Source organism: Pollachius pollachius (genome assembly GCF_949987615.1).
Source record: "Pollachius pollachius genome assembly, chromosome: 7".
Taxonomy (NCBI): Eukaryota; Metazoa; Chordata; class Actinopteri; order Gadiformes; family Gadidae; genus Pollachius; species Pollachius pollachius.
Genome location: NC_136940.1, coordinates 14666540 through 14687548, shown reverse-complemented (window position 1 = coordinate 14687548; position 21009 = coordinate 14666540). Strand labels below are relative to the sequence as shown.

The following is a 21009-nucleotide window of genomic DNA, read 5'->3' as shown; positions in this document are numbered from 1 at the left end:
CCTTCACAACCATGGCTAAGATAACCCCAACTACAGTCTTGTTGTGGAAATACCAGAGATGTCAGAGAACCAACGTGTTATGCGCCATAACACCAACAGCAGGATACCTAGTGCTTGTTTTACACCGAACGCAAGTTTTAGCAACTGGTGGCTAGGGGAACTCATATAATGTTAGAAAACCTCATAAAGTGAGATTTTCATGCCATGTGACCTTTAAAGAGCGCTATCACAGAGAGCCTATCCTTGCGCCATGGTGTTTTGTGCCATAACACCAACAGCGGACCGTTATCCAAATAACAAAGACGTGTAAAAGACTTGCGTTGCAGTGTGTGTAATCACAGTCTCATTGGCGGGCCAAATTCTCCGGGTGGGCAAGGAAGAGAAATGGGAGGTAACTTGGCCCCTTATGATGACATATGGGGCCACATTTCAAATCAGCGCACCTGAGCTTCCATTTTTCCAAAGGCGAGCAGGATACCTAGTGCTCGTTTTACACCGAACGCAAGTTTTAGCCACTGGTGGCTAGGGGAACTCATATTAATGTTAGAAAACCTCATAAAGTGAGATTTTCATGCCATGTGACCTTTAAAGAGCGCTCTCACAGAGAGCCTATCCTTGCGCCATGGAAAAAAAATAATATTTTATACCTTAGCCCGTCCTACACCTTCCCTACACACGCCAGTCAGGACGGAAAGGTGAATCAATATGGAACCCTCAATTCAACAAATACCTTTTAAACTCAGCTCTTCAGAGGAGCACTTGACACACAGCCTCAGGCAGAGGGGCTGTCGGGAGAGCAGAAGGGGTCCCCAGTATATAAACACACAGCCAAGAGAGATTAAAGCATTAAGTCTTTGGTCATGATTTGTTATGATATTTATGTTAATAGAGATCCATTCGACTCATTTTCACAGTCAACGCTTTCCTGTTTTTGAATGCCGAAGCACTCAAAAGATCTGTTTATTGTGTTAAAACCACATGGCAACCAGGCCCATGTTCCACAAAATGTCCAGTATTAAGTAATCCAGTGTTTATGCTCACATGCGTGCATGTGTGCATGTGCATGTGTGTGCGTACCTGAGGCACAAAGCGGTCCATCTGTGAAACTCGGTTCCTGTGTGAGGGATGTGTGGACAGCCACTCTGGGATAGCTGGCACTGCCCTCAGCTGATCTGTGATCTCCATTTGCTGCCAAAACACCGGGGCAGCGCGCACGTCTGCGCACGCCTGCAGCAGAGGATTACGCCCACACGTCACCAACACGCATGCCCCCCAGGAGTCAACCACACACACCGCATTCTGCAGCAGGATAACCTTGTTTGGTTTGATAACAGTGCCCCCAGGTGTCTCGTAAAGTAACTGACAGTGCTGGGATTCCTTTAGGCTAAAATACCATGCTAATGACAATTCTTCAAATTGATAATGTTTAAGGGGAAGAGAGCCCTGAAGGGAGATGACGTCCCTGGTAACACAATGCAATATAATGGGATGAGCGCAGTCATGCTGCTTTACCTTAGCTGCCAGCTGCATGCCAACTTTGTCAGCCTCGGTCTCCAGTTTCCTGCTGTACGGACGGCGGAACATCAGCTAAGAGAGGAATCCGACGCGGCAGGCAGAGGATACAGAATCACAGGGTTCAAGAATTTGAACATCAACAAGACTGGTGTGAAATGCGATGGAGGCTGATCCAACATTAACTTTTCAAATCTATCTAAAACACTTTGTAACTGTGAACTTTGAAATTTCACCTTAAAAAAATACACATAATGGTCAAAAAGAAAATGTTCAAATCTAAAATAATGTACAAATATGTCTCCAGCTGTTAAACAAAATATTCGAAAACTCGATTATATTGGTTTTGTGATCGTTTGACGCCAAAATCGAAATGGCGATCAAATTCGATAATCGCCCAGCCCTAGTTCGGAGCAAGGTCCCCGATTTGCATTTTCATTATTGCTCAGATGAGATCGGACTGGAGATCCAAAGATATTGTATTGTATTGTATTGGGAAACCAGTGGAAAAGGGGTGGCGATAATGGAAAAGCTGCAGAGGAGAGTCAGCATTAGCATTGCCGCGGGTTATGTGTATAAGTAATTGGTCTGACCTGTATAAGTTTGCCCTGGATCCAGTGTCCAAACACGGCAAGACTGTCCCGGGGACACAAGGCCCAGATGGCGGTCAGCAGGATAAGAGACAGCAAGTCCACAACGTGGGACAGGCTGGCCTGCTCCGCCTTGGGGATAGGGACAAGGAGGTGAATGTGATGAGAGGTATCAGACAGTAGGGGACACAGACACAGGAACATGAGAGCAAGAGAGAATTGGGATGTTGTGATGGGGTTTCGTGATGGCCAGTGAGTGAGTGACAGGGTTGATACAGAAATTCTTAAATTGAATTTACTACCTTTTAATACCATTTTTAATACCTTCACCATATTTTTTAATACCAGCACGACTTCAAGAGAGAGACCATAGGAGTTGGATTAATCAAGATGTCCCAACGGGACTTGGTCCATAGTTAATAGTTAATAGTTAAAACATAGTTAATCAATATGTCACAAAGTAGACATAGACAGTGAGTGTCAGAGAGAGTTACATGAAATAGTACCTACGCGTTGCACACAACACGAGCCGCGTTTACATGGACACTTCTGATCCGATTCGATTTCTAATTGGAATAGATCTATTCCTATCATGCAACCCAAATGTACTGTATATAGGCCTATGGCATTTACAAAAGTGGTAAGATTACATTCGTATGTCTCTCCCGCACAACTGTTATGTTGGTCTGGACTTATATGATATACAGTATGTAAGGGATAATGTTATAGTACAGAACGCCGGTCATTATCGGGTAAATAAGCCCAGACAGGGCGAACCGGACAGGGATGCGAAGCGGAGGTGTCTTGCTTCACCCTGAAGGGTATTATTTTCGATAATGACCGGCGACGTTGTATACATTATTACATGGCTCCTTGCCAAAACAGCAGAGAATTAGTCAGCCAAAGACGTTGACGTCGCTTAGAAACCGGACGCGCTGGGGTTGATAAGTTACCGGACTACTTACGGAGTGAGAAGAAAGACGTGAATCAGGCAAAAAATCCACTTTCCTTGACAGTGGTCAAGTTCAGTATGCATAAAAGTACTGACTGACCAATTGCGAAATACAGCAGCTGCTGATGCCATCTCTCCAAGTTAAAAAGTAGCCGCACCCACCCCAAACCAATCGGAAGAAGTGTATACATCGATTATAGCGGACTACACCACCTCTTGTATTCCGCATGGAATTATATTCCGATCAGAGAATTTTATTCCGAATGAGCCGTATATATGATCATTTTTTATTCCGATTGAGCTGTTCTTCCACTTCTAATCGGATCAGAAGTGTCCATGTAAACGCGGCTGTCTAGCGCAAATTCACACCAGTGTACTTTCTATAGAGGGATTATCAGTCTACGTCACTCCCTGCTCTACGAGCATGTCATATGCAGAAAGAGACGAGAACGACAAGAGCCGCAATCATGTCTTGTTGTGCGGTTGGTTGCACAAACCGTTTTAATAAGTCTGATTATCCCATTTATTCTACTCTTGCTTGCCAACATAAGACAATTCAAATACTTTACTAATTATGCTTTTCCTTATTCGTATTTCATGCTTATTAAATGTATACTCTGTTTGAGTTAATCTCCCTTAAAAAGTAGTCCCCTTTAATTACGCCGATCAAACATGTTTTTGACACCTCAAAGGGCATTATCGCAGTTATTATACCATGGTCACTTGCCAAAGAAAAGGATTTAAGATCATTCATTAATATTTTCATGCGTTTTACAATCCAAATATACCGTTTTTCACATTCCCTTCAACAAATTAAATTCCCTTTTCGGAGCAGGGACGCTCGCACTCGAAAAAAAAACAAAAATCTGATCTAAACTGAGGTAAAAAAGGAGACGCACAGGAACATAAAAGGCCTGATAAATATTGTTGCCATGAAAACCCCTCAAAACAACCTCTGCCCATGTCATAAAAGTCAGAAAGATACACTGGAAAATCCATCAAGAAATATGGCTGCAATGGGTGAGGTCAACATTTTCTACTGGGTTTGGCTCTTTCAAAAGTGTGTTTGTATGCTTGTATGTATTTATGTGTGTTGGTACTCACGGAGTGGCCCAGAATGGCGTGGGCCATCTCGTGTCCGAGGACAAAGGAGAGCTGGTGAATATCTGCCACCATTTCAAGCATTCCAGTAAACATGAACACTTTGCCATTCTGCCCAGAGAAACACATAACCAGCCATCAGTCATTAGACGGTCATCGGAGATTCGACCCTGAAGCTGATTCACACTGGATGCTTTATATGCGGACATCGATTTCGTTCCGACATCAGTAGAGTCAATGGGGGGTTTAGGGGGGTGGGCTTATAAGGGGCAGGATATGACATAGGGTCTTAGTTTGCAGGAGGCGGGATAAGTGCGTCCACTGCCACTCTAGTTTGTTTTGGTTTGACCACAGAGAGCACCGATGCAGAACAGGCAGAACTCACCACGATCATCTTAAATGTTGCTGCAACGATGCATCATATATTCCTTTGCATCCACAACATCCGAAGCATCAATCAATGAAAGATCGGAGCATGAGTTGGAGACAAATAGAAGAAACAACGAAGAACAACGGCGTCGCAAACGACTGCGTTACCGGAGAAAGATAGCATGTTTTTTCTGCTTAATTTCACATATAGCAAACACTGGGACAAATGTAGTTGGTTTCTGTGTTTGAATTAGAAACCAGGGGAGTGGAAGGCTGTGACCCTATAATGTTCAGCTAACTGTTGTAAATAATAATTTAAAAAACGCCGTCAGCTGTGAACTCATGTATTGTAATTAATTAATTATTGTATGATGTGTACTTTTAGGGTGACGATAAGACCTATCTTTAAGTGTTCACCACGAATTACATGAAAAGCAGTGCCAACATTGAAATATTTTTTAACCATTCAGCAAACAAAAGGCATCAGGCTGATTATCATTTAGGGTCACTCAATGACATGCAAATGCAGAAAGAAGCATCATCGACACGCTCACACAAGTGGTGTGAGAAATACAGACTTTCTACTCATCATTCACATATGTCATTTACATTTCCTACAGAGAATGTACTACCTCAGTGGTAGTCTTTTTTCAGGAGATTTTCAGGATACCAATGTCAGGATATGTTGTTCACACATACGGCCGATCATGAGAATAACAGAACTTACACGTATGTGTGAAAGCAGCTGTAAAGGCACTTTGAGCTAAGTCGTGGTTTTGGCAAAATTCCTGTAAAATGTTTGCAGTAAGCACTCCCCTCCCACGTCCCCATGTAACCACATGTTTTTCTACTGACCGAATCCATATAAATGTCTTTGCCCTGGCAGTCTTCTTTCTTTTCTTTTTCTGCAAACATTTTTCTCGCTTGCCGTTTCTGGGTGTAAGCTTTTCCTGGCAGCAATGGGATCCGAAACGTCCCCTGTTCCGCCATTGTTAGGCAACACTTTAATCTTGCTGCCTTTCCGTGAGGGCGCAGGGAGGACTGCCTCACTGTGGAGCTCTCTCTCCTGAATGGATAAGGTGGGATTTTTTTGGTTTTGTTTATTGCCGAGCAGAGAGGTTGGGAGACTGATTTCACTGACACTATATCAGTGATGGCTGTCACAATATCGTCTAATTTTAAACTTATTTTAACAAATAATATTGCTTACAGCGCCTTTAACCGATCGCCAGCTCTGGAGGATACAGTGTTTTGTCAAGTATAAAGATTCAAAAGCAGCACCTACTCCAGATATGCCAACTGCTAGCAATTGAAGATATAGAAATTAGGGATGCACCGAAATGAAATTTCTTGGCCGAAACCGAAAATGAGGAAACCAACGCCGAAAACCGAAACACCAAAAGAAATTATTATGCCGATTATTAGTACCATTGCATTTATGGCTATGACTGTGTACTAACTTCAAAAAACCAAGGCATTGCAATTCAAATAATAAATCAATTACAAAAGTATGAAAATATTTATTTAGCACCGACATTACAACAATGCGCAATATAAAATAAAATAAAATTTAAAATAAAATGTTTAACTTGACCCCACTCATGTGTACATCAAATAAATAATAATTTACAGGCCTGTAACTGACTGGCCTGCTGAAAGATTGTAAAATTAAATATGTTACAAAACCACAAAGTACATTTAAATAAAGTGCATTCTCTGTAGGACTACTACAACAAAGTGCATTCAGAACAAGACAGCAACAACAATACACAATATATATATATATATATATATATATAAATAAATAAATAAATATAGTAACAATATTTTCTCTGTAGGCCTACAACATAACATCAAAACAAAGATTGCCATAGCCCATATGTTAACCATAGCCCTTTAACAACAACAAATGCACCAAGAATTGCAGGTGTGCAAAGTGGAAAACAAATATTTAAACACTAGACACAAGCCCATTCTACTTTTTCAGGTAAAGTGGCAGGTTTTTCTTGATGAAGAGTAGCTTCTCTGCTTTATCACCGTGAAGTCTGTTCCTCTTCTCATCGAGAATATGAGCTGCAGCACTGAACAGTCTCTCGCTGTCAGTGCTTTCTTTGCCAGGTCAGGAAAGTGGCCTTTGTTATTTCCCCAGTAGGCAAGAGGGTTATCACTTCTGGTGATGGGGACTTCAGACAGATAACCATCTAACTGTTGAGCGGTTGAGCTTGTCCTCAACCGCTCAAGGGCCAGTGCATAAATAAACATTTTTGTCAAATAAAATAAAAAATGTCTAGCAGAAAAATTAAATCACCTGATGGTCACATAAAGCAAGTCAGAACAGAATAGCCTACCTATTATTTGGTGCACTCTCTTGCAGGATCTCATTGAACATATCAGACAACGAGGGTGCATGCCCCTCATCTGGTGCAGAGAGACGAGTCCTTTTTTCTGCGCTCTGCTCTCCGTCTCCTGCGCTGTGCGCTTCTCCATCTCCAAGCGGGTTCTCCGCATCCATCCATCCCACATCCAAGTAATGATCTTCATAACGCGGATCAAGTACAGTCCCGATGAAGTGCAGCGGATCCGAATAGATCTCAGTGAAACGTGTGCTGACAGACTCCAAGAGTGTACTTTTCATTGTTTTCACTCCGTGGTCCATCTCAACCTCTTTGCTTAGAAGACGCTTTAGTGCTGCAATTAAAGGAATAACGTCTGCTACAGATGCATCAGAGGAGCTGATCTCTTTAGTTAGCTGCTCAAAGGGGGCAAGAAGAAAGAGGATGTTCTCTATTAAGACCCACTGGTGTGAAGTGAATGTCGCGGGGAGCTCGTGATCTGCGCTGTATGCAGCCAAGACTCGCTTTTGCGCGAAGAGGCTTTCCAGCATGTAATAAGTGCTGTTCCACCGTGTACTCACGTCTTGCTGGAACCGTTTTGTTGGTGTTCCAAACTGATCTTGCATAGACTGTAAGCGGGAATAGGCCAGCTGAGAATGTTTAAAGTGGCCAACAATTCTTCTGCCTATAGCCAGTACGTCTTTTACGCTGCGTTGAGACAACACTCCCTTGTTCACAGCCAGATGTAGTGTGTGGGCCATGCACCGTATTCCTTTCAGCCGGCTTTCTTCTTTCGCTTTAGTCATATTTCTTGCATTGTCACTGACTATGGCATGCACTTTAGATGGGTCGATATGCCAGATGTCAAACATATTGGCGAATGCATCAGAAATGGCTGCTGCTGTATGTGACCCTCTAAACTCTTGTGAATGGAGCAGAATCTTTTGCAGCTTGAAATCTGTGTCGATCCACTGTGCCGTTAGACTGAGCATACCAGTGTGGCTGACGTCTGAGCTCCATATGTCGGTCGTGAAACTGATTGCTGTAATATCTGACGCCATAAGCTCATGGACATGAGATGCAACAACATTAAATAGCTCAGGTAAACATACGTCTGAGAAATGCCATCTGCTCGGCATGGCATAACGGGGCTCAATATGCTCTATGAGCCTACGAAACCCCACATCCTCTACAACAGAGAATGGCTGGTCATCTAAGGCAATGAATTCCATAACTTTCTGCGTAATGCCCTTTGCCTTGGCACCATCACTTGGAAACCTTCTTGCCTTTTCAAAAATGTCCGCCACAGACGGAGTGGGCGTGCTCAAATTTATTTTTATTTTCTGTGCCGCATTCTTCTCATATTGAGAATGGCATCAGGATGTTTCGATTTCAAGTGATAAATTAAACCCGACGTGGAGAACCCTTTGTAAATGTACCCCCTCTTGAAATTTCGGCATTACAATTTTTGCAAATCGCTATACGTGGGTCTTTCTAAGAAACATTGAAAAACGTCTGCACCGCAGACATATTGGCGCTTATCCAGACAAGCGTGTGCTGGCCGTGCTTTTTGTTTGCGTCATCACAAATTTCTGTTTCGGCCGTGTTGTTTCGGTGATAAAAGTATTTCGGCCGAAAACCAAAAATGCGCTTTTGGGCCATTTTCGGCCGAAAATGTTCGGTGGGTGAAAATTCGGTGCATCCCTAATAGAAATGTCGATTACCAGTACTATAGCTTGTTTATTTGGTGCTCTTCTGCATTTATCAACAGTCTGCAAATTGTATGGACATCAAACACAAACTCAAACACAAATTCAAATATACAGTGGGCCAAAATTTAACATTTGGACAAAGTCGCGGGCCAACAAAGATATTTATTGAAAAAATGGACCTAAACAAGTTCAAATATAGAACAAGCAAAGCTTGATATAACTGAATATCAGGCATGAAAACGGGTCAGGGGTGAAAAAGGTGAGAAGGATATTATCCCTCTACGGGGGTCCGGGGTATCCTCCCCCCGAAGAAAACTTTGAATATTCCATATTTTTTATTGGCAAAAAACACACAATACACAACACAAACATTAAACACTTTTCAATACTCTCAGAACCAGATCTAATTTTTTCTTCTTTGCCTGGACCACCAGTGTCTCCATGGCCCGCTTTCGCTGTTTTGCCACATGTCTCAGCCTCGCCCTTTTCTCTTCTTCAGCAGTCTGTTTCTTGGCCTGCTGAGCACTGCCAGGTGCTTGGGAGCCATACTTGCTCTGTTGCTGCTACTTTTCTTCCTGATTCATCTTCTGCTGGCATTTGTATGTGGCTACTGCAGAGTTGATGTTCTTGCATAGTGTTCTGTCCACCTCCCCGAACTTCACATTCTCCATTCTGTAGAGCTGCATGGCTGTCTTCCCTCTGGACTGCAGGGTGTACTTGACCGTCTGGATTGCATTAAATGTTGGTACATTCATGTTGCCACTCCTTTGGTCTATAACATCATTCATCGAACTAAAAGAAGACTCAACCCTTGGTCCGTGAAAGATGGAGAGGCAACATTTAACCATCGCACTCAGGGAGGGGTTCTTATCTGGCTGGTCAAAGACATGACCCCCCCCACTGGTCAGGTCAACATTGAACCGCACAAGTTCTCTCTGGATGTCCTGGTCTGCTGGCAAGAGGTGCCGCAGCATACCACTCAGCCTGCCAAGAAATGGATGAGAATTTGAAATCAGTTTAAGGACATGAGGAAACAAAAATCCCAAAGTACCTGGTAATATGGCAAAAAAAAACTTGAAATGTTATTCTTACCTCTTCAACTGGATGGTTGCCTTTGAGTGGCCTCTCAGAAGAGGGTCCAGAGCAGACAGGGCTGTAAGAGTCAGACTGGCCAAGGGGAGCTTCTTCGGGAGGTACACTGTAGTGGTGATGTAGGCTTTCCTGACGTCTGCTAGGAATGGCACCAACAGCTGACACAAAACACCAAAAACTGACAATTGAGAAAAAAGGTCATGTAGGTGATGCAGGGTACTTACAGCAGATTGGGATTCTGGCTCCTGAACATGTCAGCCTCCTGTCCCACATAGACCTCCTTGGAGGGCAGCAGCATATGATCCTGCAGGACCATCTCCCTCAGAGCCCTGGGAGACAGCTATGTAAGGGAAGTAATTAATGGGAGTAATACCTTAAGTGCCTTTCAAAAGACCCCAGGTTGCTTAACAAAAAAGGAAATACTCAACTGATAGCACAGACAACAGTAAAAACAGGGATAAAATCAATAATATATACTAAAGTAGGCAGAGTGGGTGTGAGGAGGAGTTAATTACCAGAGTAATGTTTTCGGCCTTCACAAAGCAAGCCATGAAGGCCAGGAACAGCTGAAGCTGCCGATCATGAAGTTTGTGAACCAATGTCTGGCTACTCTGTATGTAAAATAAATTCTTATGAAATTGATTGATTGCCAACATTGGATGTGCATGCACGTGCAGTCAAGTTGCAGTAATTCCAAGCACAACTAACACCCACCTGGAAAACCATGACATACTCCTTGAGAATAGCCAGCAAACCCATGTAGATGCTGAGCCGTAAGACTGTTGTGGTCTCCTCATGCCACAGCTTCTGACATACACTCTTTTTTCTCTCACGGCCTTGTGGAGTCATGCCTGTGAAACACAATACATATTCGTCCTCATTAGTAACTTCAAAACAAGTATAAGTGCTTATTATTATAAGGGATTGGAACATCAAGTCTCATCACCTTTCCTGTTGAGTTCCTCCTGAACCACCTTGATACGGGCTCTTGCCGACTGGTTGACGTGGTACTTGGTGTATCAGTTCCAAAGGCTCCCTATACAGCTCCTTATCTGCAGTGGAGAGGTAGCCATAATAGAGGACTCTGTACGCAGGCATCATGGCATGGGTTGCCATGCTGGCATCGTATGCAGACAGCCAGCGATGAGGAACAAAGCCCCTCTGTGGGCTGGAGGCGGGGAGATTTAGAATCATAGCTATCTCCTTGAGGTACATCACCTGACAAAAGACAGAAAAAGATTTTGAAAGAGACACATACATAGACATTCTACAGATTCCATAGTTTTACCACAGTACAGTACAGTAGGGCCAGCAGCCGTGGTCTAGACAAGAGCTGCATTTTGTTTACCTGGTCTGGACTCCAATGACGGTCAACCTGGAGATCACAGAAAAGCTTCTCCAAGTAGCCGTCAAAGGGCTCTGAGAACTTCTTTGCCGCATTGTGTATGTAGAACTTCCCAGTAAGTATTACTGTTACTTTATTATATATTGGAAGTGATAGATGTTATAATTACGTTCTAGGGCATTTGAGGAAATAAGTACCAACATTTACCACCTTATTCCAAATTCAGGCACATTTTATGTTGTATTTTATATATGTTATAATTATACCAGGTTACAGGTTTGTTTATTGTCCTTCCTGATCTCCATACTGTGTGTCTGTGTATGCGCGATTAGTCCCAGTGCGCAGGTGGCCACGCCTTTAGGTCGCATTTTATCAGTATCAGTTGATGGTCAGGACTAGTACGCCTTGCCGGTGAGTGATTATAAACTACCATGCTAGTAACTGAAATCAAGAATTAATGTCACGGGAATGTTTGTATAATTTCATTGGTTAATTCTGGGTTTTGTGTTTGTGTTTTCGTTGCAGGTTTACAACCTATCTATTTATCTGTCTAACTAACAGTTATTTTCAACTTGAGAGGCTAGCGTAACTTGGTAGTCAGGCTACGTAGTGCGTGGGTGCTTATTGTTTGTGTGAGTGCAATAAAAGTCCATAAAGTTACTCGAGTAGTATCCGCCGTACTTATCCTGAAACCCTTCCAGTGGGGAGTTTATTGAGCTATAGTAGGTAGCTTAGTGAAAACTGGACAGTTGTAAACCGTCGTCGGAGCCGTGCCAGAGATTGCACGGGCCCCGAGCGGAGGAGCCATCGTTGATGACCGGCGCCGGGAGCGGAGACCCGGAGTCAGTAACGCCGCTATAACGGAGGAGCCGAAGCCAAGAGCTAACGGGGCCGTTAAAGGGCTGAAGAACTTCCACAACCGTGAGTAAGGCTGTGTGGATGATATTAAAGCCGCAGAAGGAATAAAGTGACTTTGTAAACAACGCCGCTACCAGCCATAGCAACCGGGGAAAGATGCCTGTCGTTCGCGGGAAGACGTCTGTGTCGTTCGTGAACGAGTCGTTCGTTTTGAACAAATCTTTTGGACGAGTAATTCGTTTCGAACGAATCTTTTGGACGAGTCCTTTAAATGAGTCCTTTCGCTAAAAGGTGATTTTTGTGATTCTGTTCACCTAGAGAAGCCAAAATGGCGGATGACAAGCCAGATCTAGAGAGCTTAAAGCGGAGGCGCTCACATGCGCAAAGAAACTTTACAACAAGAATAAACCGCCTTGATGTTAGTGCTGGTCGTTTACGTGAAGTTGAGTTGTCAGAAGAGTTGGCGAGATTGAAGGATGATTATGACAAACTCCTCGATGTCGGTAATGAATATATCGACGCACAGAGCCAGATAGACCCTACAGGTGACGACAGTGAGTCGCGGGACGCCCTGGAGAAGAGAGATGCCGGTGAGCAAAGGTTCCTTGAAACTGATCATGGAAATGCTGTGGTCCAAGTATGCAGCGCCGGACATAGATGCTCTCGTAACACAGTTCAAGTCTGCCTTTGATCAGGCTGAGCCGCTCGGGAAAAGTATAGTAGTGCCATGGACGCAGCGAGGGGTCTACAATGGTAAATTGGATAGGAAACTCGATGAACTCAGAGAGGCTGTGTACGCTTGGAGAGACTATCGACCGCATGGAAAGGACAAATGGATGCTCCTTTTATCATTGAGAGGACAAGGAGCAACTGATGGATGAGTGGACCTGCCAACGTGACAATGAGGTTATGAAGAGGAACTGTACAGAACAAAGTGACGGTGGCGACGGTGACGGAGGTGAGGAGGAAGAGGTTGAAGATGTGGCAGTTGATGGTGCGGTTGGTGGGCATGTCGCAACAGCTAGCGACAGCCTTACAGCTGCAGGTAACATCACTTTTACCCAACAGACATTACAGCCCACTCTGCAGTCGCGACGGTCTGATGGTGGACTTGGTGTGAGTTCCGCCCTACCTCCAACCCTTGCCAGCACGCCACAACTATTGAGTGTTTGTGCCTCTCCAGCAGTCGATATCAGCATGGGGCAAGGTAGTAGCATGCCATATAGTGGCCCTGGTGCGTACGTTGGTGGGAATATCAGCTCTCAATGGGCCCGACCAAACATAAGGCTCACACCCATAAGTTTGCCTAAATTCTCCGGGGACAGGAGGGACTATTGGAGTTGTATCCGCCATACATAAACTCCCCACTGGAAGGGTTTCAGGATAAGTTATAGTAGGTAGCTTAGTGAAAACTGGACAGTGTATATGATGACAGGAGTCCCCATCAACATCGAGCAGGTTGGGACAGTATTGGTGCATCCTGATCTCGAGGCCGGTCTTGCTGCCCCTCATCACAGCACACGAGTCCATCAGCATACTCACAAGGTTATTCCACGGGATGTGGTTTTTCTTAAAGAACTCACAGAGCACCTTCTCTAAAGAAGCAGCATTCACCTTCACGATCTCCAAGGACCCCAAATGCTCCACTATCACCTTCCTCAAGTCTGCATGGTAGTAGCAAACGAGCATGGAGAGGATCTTCAACATAAAAAGGTTTATTAGCCATGCAACATTTTACAGGGCATACACTGAAGCAAAAACAAAAGGACTTTGATGGCAATAGCTTAATATGAGACCAACCTTTTTTTTGTTGTTGGAGGTACTCTCGTCTAAATTTAACGAAAAGGGAAATATCTTCAGGTTGGAAAAGGTCCGGTCAGAGAGAGATTTTGTCACATCACATGCATAATCTAATTGGTACAATATAAATCATACAACAGGTAATTCTGGCAACATAGCAGTATATATAGCAACATGGTAGTTTAAGGAACATGTTTTATGTGTGCAGTTCACTAAAATGTAAATCAAAACACTGAAATAGTAGGTAAGAAAGAAATTGTAAATACCTAGACCATGGATCATCTTGTATGAAGCTGTCGTCTGCGACAGCTTCATTCCCTGCAAAGCTGGTTTATCCGAAAGGGTCTGGGCAAGCTCAACAATTACAGGAGCCTTAGAAAACGAGATGGAATGCTCCGCCAAGGTTCCAAGGACCATTGCCTAGTAATTATGTAATTAATGTCAAGCTAGTGTATTCCATGTTTAGGTGATGATGTGACGGGAGCTGATTGTGATACAATAACTAACAATCTCAAAGTGCTAGTGTACTCTGTATAGGCTGCCTGTGCTGACTAACAGGCGTACACCACCTACCTCTGCATTTCCTATGCGGTTCATGACTGGTACGGGGATCTTTCCCTGGCACTGCTGCCTGATTGTTTCTGACCTCTGGTTGGCTTGACTCTGACTTGCTGGATTCACCCTAGCTGATGCTGGAAGGAAGCTGCTGGCAACACTATGAGTGGAAGGTATCATCTCCACCTTCTTCTTGTGAACGTTCGTCTGGCAGTGAGCCTGCAGAGCATGTCTGCCTTTGTTAGCATAATTGATCTCTTTGTGGCAGAGAATGCATCTGGCGAATCCCTGCCTGTTGATTTTGATGAATACATCTCCTAGATGAAAGGACACCTCTTGCTCTTTTACTGAGACCTTGCCTTCCAGTTTAAGCCACGACCAGTTCCAGCTGCATTTCAATCCAGCATCCAGCTGTTGATGATGGCGGAATCCTTCTCTCCTAACACACTCATTCTGCAAAAAATAATGTTTATTAGTGTTAGCACTAACTTCTAGTTTAGCCTTATTTATAGAACGGTGGACCACTTGACCCTTCAACCTTGTCAGTCCCCTCACCTAAAATCATCCACACGTCCTGGAAAAAGGAGTTGTATAGATTTTAGAAAGTAGTATGTTTTCTGTTTTGTGACTTACCCTAAGCTATACAAGCTTACTTTAGTAACGATATCTAGTTAATGTTAGACTAACGGTAGCGTTAGCTAATCATTTTCCACCGGAGCTGCTCAATGAGTACTAAAGTGTGACGTCACGTTTCCATAGCAACTGCTTTTCGGTTCTACACACCAAATTAACAAGGGGAAATCCTATGCCACACAAACGTTTTATAGAAAAGGAACGATTTTTTTGCGAATTGATGTGCTTTACCAATGATGTAAGTAATATTGAGAATAGATTGTCTTCATATAAAAAAAACAACGAAACTAACGATTATGAACTTTTCCTTTTAATACCCCAGGGGAATACATGGACGTCTCGACATGTTTCGATCGGTAGTGATTTTCACCTCTAGAAATTGATTTATTTTAATTTTGAAAGAAACAACACATGGAAGCAATGGAAAACGCCATCTCTCGTTCGGTTGTTTAGAACTGAAAATCTGTTTGCCAGGACAACCTGCAACCTGCAACCTACAAGCTGTAGCTAACGTTAGCTAAGCCTATGTCAACAGAGCTCCTGGGTAACTTAGATATACCAGAACATATTAAAATGATTAAAACGATCACTCACCAAATTCAGTCAGGTAAATCGCCGAGGCCAGGCGTGCTTTCAGCTTCTGATGGTGGTCTGGATCCCGCTCTGGTCAGCACAAGCGAACCGAACTGCTTGTAAACCAACCCTTTAGGTACGCGCATCTGTTCGCAGTTCACTGAATCTCTGGGGCTGGTTCAGAGGTCGTAATCGGGGCAAAATCGGAACACTACATGATTTCAGCCCGATTTTGCCCCACTTTGTTTGTCGCAGACAAATTTGCGAGTCGTACACGATTTTGAAAATTCGGCGACGAGACGAGGTCTTGTAATGTGACATGCTTGCGATCTGCAATGTTTTAGTCTGCGACGTTCGAAAACCCCAAGACAAATAATTTGGCATTTCAGATTTTTTTGGGGAATCCATGACGTATCCATTGTTGACATGAGGGAAAACCGCCCCCAGTTGCGCGAGGGAACCCTGCGAACAGCTGGAGCTCAGGCGCAGTGTTTACCAACGAACTTCACTGCACTACGCTGAGTAGGAGTAACTACTACAAAAATGAATGCGATCAAACCCAAGTACGAGTCCACAATCTGTTATTCTTTTTCTTCCCTTTCGTCCTCCCTTTCGTACTAGTGTTGACTCGTTCGCGAACGAATCAGTTCGAATGAACGAATCGTTAAGACGAACGAACTGAACTGGTTCCTCTCTCTCTTGTTTGCCTCGTTCGCCTCGTTCGTCTCGTTCGCCTCGTTCGTCTCGTTCGATCTCAGACGCGACTCCTCCCAGACCCACTAGTCGCTGACTCGCTGACAGTTCGTTCACTCACTGTGTGAGTGGTGAGGAGGGACCGACTGAGAGACGTCACGACTCACGAGAGCCAGCCAATCGTATGCTGTTCTAGGACTGAGTCTAGGACGCTCTCGTTGAATTTTAGTCAATAAGAGACAGAAATCAACAGGTTTAATGAAGAAAAAACAAATGGGCTTAGTGAGTGAGCTATCTATTATTCACATTGGCCATCTGTTGCATGGACGTATTTAAAGGATGCATTGTACATATTTATAATTTGAAATTCGTCCCAGCCTTTATACCACATTTTTCACAACCTACCAGCTCTCGTTGTGAAGACTAGTCACCGCGCAATTCGTTTCAATGGAAATCGTGACAGTATACTTTCAACATAAAGTGTACATATTTATCATTTGAAATTCGTCCCAGCCTTTATACCAGAAACTCTAGAGTCTATAGTGTAGCGACCCTGGGACATTTAAAGAGTTTGTGTGTTATGTGTTGCATTGTATTTCGTTGTCCGTTATGCCAGTTGTTCTCTGTGCATGCATTGGATGTTCTTCTTGTCAATCTTGTGTGGGGGGCGAATCATCAGGTCAGCTGGGGGAGGGCCTTGGGAGAACAGGAGGCTGGGGGCTTGCACGTTGAAGGGACCGGGTTGGGGGGTTGCCCGGGTAACCGGTTGTTGTTAGTGTGGCTTTTTGACGTTGGTTACGGGTTTAAAGTGACCTGGTTTGTCACCGGCGAGGTCATTACAATAGCGTATAACTGCGTTGTCTGATGAAAGTTTAATGCATTTTTCACAATTAACCAGCTTTCGTTTTGAAGGCAGTGTTAATTTTGGCAGCTAGATTTAGTCTTTGGCTGCACAGGGTTCTGTTTATGGGAGCCTAAAACACCCGGGACACCCACCATCATTGCTAAATCAAGTCTATTATTTTGCTGATATGTTAAACATCCAATAATCAACTACACCCCCCATCCCGCTGCGTTTGGTTAAAGTTGTAATGTTGACGTATGAGAATGAGAATGAGGGAGGCGCTGAGTCTGAGACGTTCATTCCATGATTCTACCGGAAACTCGACTGACCCGGAAACTCGACTGAACGAACGAACGAACGAACAAACGAGGGGCTGAGTCAGAGAACCGTGTATGATTCGATTCACCGCTACCGGAAACGATTCGCGAACGACTCCTCTTGGCGAACTGAATGACGCGAACTGGTTCGCGGAAATGAATCACTAAATCCAACCCTACTAGGTACTCGGGATCCATTGTTGATGCTTTGTTGCTAGGCTACGTTGTTGCTGCGTGTACTTTGTATCGTTCATGTCATGCGCAACGCAACTACTGTGAGGAACTGCTGCATTGAGCAGATATAAAAACTACTGGAACCTTTATTACAAAATAAATATATAAATATCTTTCAAACGTGAATCTTGTAGTGTTGCCAGTCTTCCAACAGTGTGACATGTTAAATCTTGGTGGACTATCTGAGAATCGTGTAGTCTGAAAGGTTTGCACCGTTGGGTGATGAGTGGAAGACAGACTACGGAGACCCCTCGAGCATTCAAAGTTCTCCGTCGGGATGTCAGATACGCAATGCAATTCGCCGCCTGATCGATCTTATGTTGACAACAAATCATGCAAATAGTTATGTGAATAAACTTCCAAAGCTTTACAAATCCTATTTTGTGTTTTATTGGTCCTTAATGTGCAAAGTAAACAACATACAAACTAAATAAGGTCCAAATTCAAACCGAGTAGCGTTTCCGGAAATGATTTTGTTAGAGGACCAATCACAGCCCTTACCGTCTCTGTTGCATCGACTGATATGATAAAAATATTGGATGCGCACGTAAGCTACGGAGAGGTTCTCCGACAGGCTCTCTGTGTAGTACAGCACTTTACGGAGGACTATAAACTGGCCGGCCTCTGAACCTACCCCCCCCCCCAAATATTTTTTCATCAAATCTACACGATTCACGTAGGTCACCTATTTTGGTTTCAAAACGGCGAATTTCGCCGAAAGGTGAGTGATTTTCATGCCTGTAATATTGCACACATGCAAAATCATTGACATTCATTTCTTCAATAAAATTTTAATAAAAATCGTATGCCTCTTTTATATGCAGCCTTCTTTTAATTTAAATTTAACAGTATTCTTTTTCCACAGGCTAATTATAAATAAGAAAATAACAATAATAAACCAATTGACTAATAATAATATCCTTCAATTAACGTGCAACCATGCAAGCCCATGCCTTGGACTAGCAAGAAAAAGTGCATAGAGACAACTTTAATTGTAGCTCAGTTTGCTACACACTGATCTACTCTGTGTTCAAGCCAGATACCTGCCATCTCTTCTTGGATGCTAGTTCATCAATATCTGGGCTAAGGCTCTGAGAAGAGGAAATCCACAGGATTGAGCAAAGGTGTTTATCTGTCAGACGACTCCTGTGAGATGTATTGGACATCTTCATGGAGGAGAACAGTTGCTCACATATATAGAGCATCTGAGCAGCTTGGGTGCGGAGCTGAGGCATTGTGTCAGGGATAAATTGTGGAAACTGTGCGGCACACACGTCATCATACTTTGACTTCGGCGTGTCACTACACTGGAGTTCAATGAGCTCCATTTGGAGGTTGGTAGATGCATTTTCCACGTCAACTGCAAAAGGGTTACTGAGCAGTTCAGATTTCTGGACATCAAAGTCGGCAAATCAACGGGTAAACTCGGCGGCGAGTATGCTGAGTTTTTGAGCAAACTGTGCACATGGGAACACTGCGGTAGAGATCTGCGTTTTAATTGTTTGGCAGCAGGGAAAATGGCCCAGTTTTCCTTGCAGCATCTGATTCTCCCACAGACACAATTTAGTTTTAAAAGCCCTCACTGCAGCGTACATGTCTGTGATGATACGCTCCCCCGTATCATCACAGACATGTCACACATAAAGGTCAGCTCACACAGAAACTTTTGCTCCGGGAGCTCTGCTGTGTCTTTCCCTTCGCTTTCAAGAAACTGACATATTTCCTCATGGAGCTTAATACATCTGTTCAGTACTTTTCCTCGGCTTAACCATCTCACCTCTGTGCGATAAGACACGTCTGCGTATTCCGAACCACACTCCTCCAAAAGAGACTTGAACTGGCGGTGATTTAGACCTTTGGCTCTTATAAAGTTAACTACTCGTGTTACTGTGGCCATAACATGTTCCATCTTTAGGGCTTTGCCACACAGTGCTTCTTGATGTATAATTCAGTGATAAACAGTTAGCTTACCCGCACAGTTCTCCTCCCGCATCTTCTCCCGTACCCTGCCCACCAGTCCACTCTTTTGACCGCACATCGCTGGCGCACCATCTGTCGTTAATCCCACGAGTTTATCCAAAGTCAGCTTCATTTCAGTTAGACATTTGGAAACCTTTTCAAAGATTTCCTTTCCCGTGGTTGTGCCATGCATTGATTTGAATTCCAAAAGTTCCTCCGTAACACACAGATTTGAGTCCACTCCACGGATGAAGACTTCATCTGCCAGCTGGGCAGTATCAGATGTGTCGCTGCTCTCATCCACAGCAAGGGAGATTGCAACGAAATATTTTCCCCTTTCCATCAGCTGGTCATATAGATTGGTGGCAAGATAACAAGTGCGATCAGCTACTGTGTTTCTGCTTGCTTGTTTGCTTTTTCTCTGGGCACACGACATCACAAACTTTCATTATGCACTTTTTCACAAACTCTCCCTCATTGAAGGGCCGGGCTGATTTTGCGATCTCTGCGGTGTTACGTATTCTAAGCACACAAGCTACATTACCTCCACATAGCCACATGGGAACAGGATCAAACATATAAGCTGTAATTACTATACATAGCCACAGGGGGAGCAGGATGCAACATACAAGCTGCATTAACTACTCCAGCCACAGATGACAGCACCTTTAGACAGGTGAGGAAGCCGGAGCCAATACGTCACATAGGCCACGCCTACTTCACATTGGCCACGCCTACTTGATACAAACCAGAGCGGGAGTCAGATTTGAGTTCAGAAACATATGGCTGCCCGGAGTTACTAGATAGACAAGAAGATAGATATGAAGGCCCTGCTGTTTGTCGCTCACACGCGTGTTAAATACAATTCCCCTCCTTTTTGCTTCATAGTTACCATGCCGAAATACTTTAACAAATAAAGTGAGTTAAAAGCGATCCGGATTGAACTACTTTCAAGAACACGACAGCGGCCACAATAAAACTCGCCTTTACAGCAGCCTCACTTTGTGATATTACTTTTTTGAACATGGTCTGTTGTAAAACCAAACTTCTTTTCATCTCCTCTACTTTCTGGCGCCTTTGAACATGTCCATGTCCTTGCACTTGTCGTGGTGTTTCGTTTCATAGTGTCTTCTAATGTTGTACTCTTTGGTTATAGCCACGTTGGCTCCACATACAAGACAAACAAATCTGTCTTTTGCATATGTAAACAGATATTCTGCCTCCCACCTGTCCAGAAAGCTCCTGTTTTCTGCCTTTCTTTTCGCCATTTTTGGGATGGGTAGCATGGTGCCAGTAGCAGCATGAGGTTGCTATGACTATTGTCAACAGAGGGGAGGGTGTTTATGTGTCCTCTACTGATTGACGCGCCAAAACACGAGCAGAGCATTCTGGGATTTGTATTATTAGCGGTACATGCGCTGTAAATTACCGGCGGGCCAGCTCTAGTCATTTGGTATTGCCTTGCGGGCCAAATATATTTACACTGCGGGCCATATTTGGCCAGGGGGCCAAATATGGCACCCTACCTTACCCCACC

The 21009-nt window shown here is 43.8% G+C and overlaps 2 protein-coding genes across 6 annotated transcripts in view; both read right to left on the bottom strand.

The window, feature by feature from the left end:
• Positions 1 to 21009, bottom strand: part of oma1 (OMA1 zinc metallopeptidase) — a 32687-nt gene that overhangs the window by 8206 nt on the left and 3472 nt on the right. The window contains exons 4-7 of the mRNA XM_079740323.1: positions 4159 to 4266; positions 2106 to 2234; positions 1513 to 1587; positions 1078 to 1227 (exon numbers count right to left, since the gene is read on the bottom strand). Coding sequence (XP_079596449.1) covers positions 1078 to 1227; positions 1513 to 1587; positions 2106 to 2234; positions 4159 to 4266 — 462 coding nt within the window. The remainder of the gene's footprint in view (positions 1 to 1077; positions 1228 to 1512; positions 1588 to 2105; positions 2235 to 4158; positions 4267 to 21009) is intronic.
• LOC307078479 (uncharacterized protein) lies at positions 4280 to 20990 on the bottom strand. Of its 5 annotated transcripts, XM_079740324.1 has the most exons (10): positions 14238 to 20990; positions 13931 to 14084; positions 13665 to 13693; positions 13479 to 13562; positions 10608 to 10879; positions 10376 to 10512; positions 10177 to 10272; positions 9886 to 10001; positions 9662 to 9800; positions 4280 to 9553 (listed from the first exon to the last, which is right to left on the bottom strand). In XM_079740324.1, exons 1-6 carry the CDS (start codon positions 14397 to 14399, stop codon positions 10491 to 10493), a joined length of 723 nt encoding a protein of 240 aa, XP_079596450.1. In that variant the 5' UTR covers positions 14400 to 20990; the 3' UTR covers positions 4280 to 9553; positions 9662 to 9800; positions 9886 to 10001; positions 10177 to 10272; positions 10376 to 10490. The 5 variants fall into 5 exon arrangements, 3 of the variants coding, with proteins under 3 accessions (XP_079596450.1, XP_079596451.1, XP_079596452.1); XR_013811989.1 differs by having other exon boundaries at positions 10608 to 13562; positions 13665 to 14672; positions 14775 to 20990; XR_013811988.1 differs by having other exon boundaries at positions 10177 to 10267; positions 10608 to 13562; positions 13665 to 20990.

Bases quoted from the DNA above. Each gene is read 5' to 3' on its own strand.
- LOC307078479 (XM_079740324.1), bottom strand. From the start codon at position 14,399: ATGATACCTTCCACTCATAGTGTTGCCAGCAGCTTCCTTCCAGCATCA. The intron at 13,694-13,930 runs GTATTTACAATT...CGTTAAATTTAG, and splicing joins CAAGATGATCCATGGTCTAG to ACGAGAGTACCTCCAACAAC. The intron at 13,563-13,664 runs GTTGGTCTCATA...TTTATGTTGAAG, and splicing joins CCTCCAACAACAAAAAAAAG to ATCCTCTCCATGCTCGTTTG.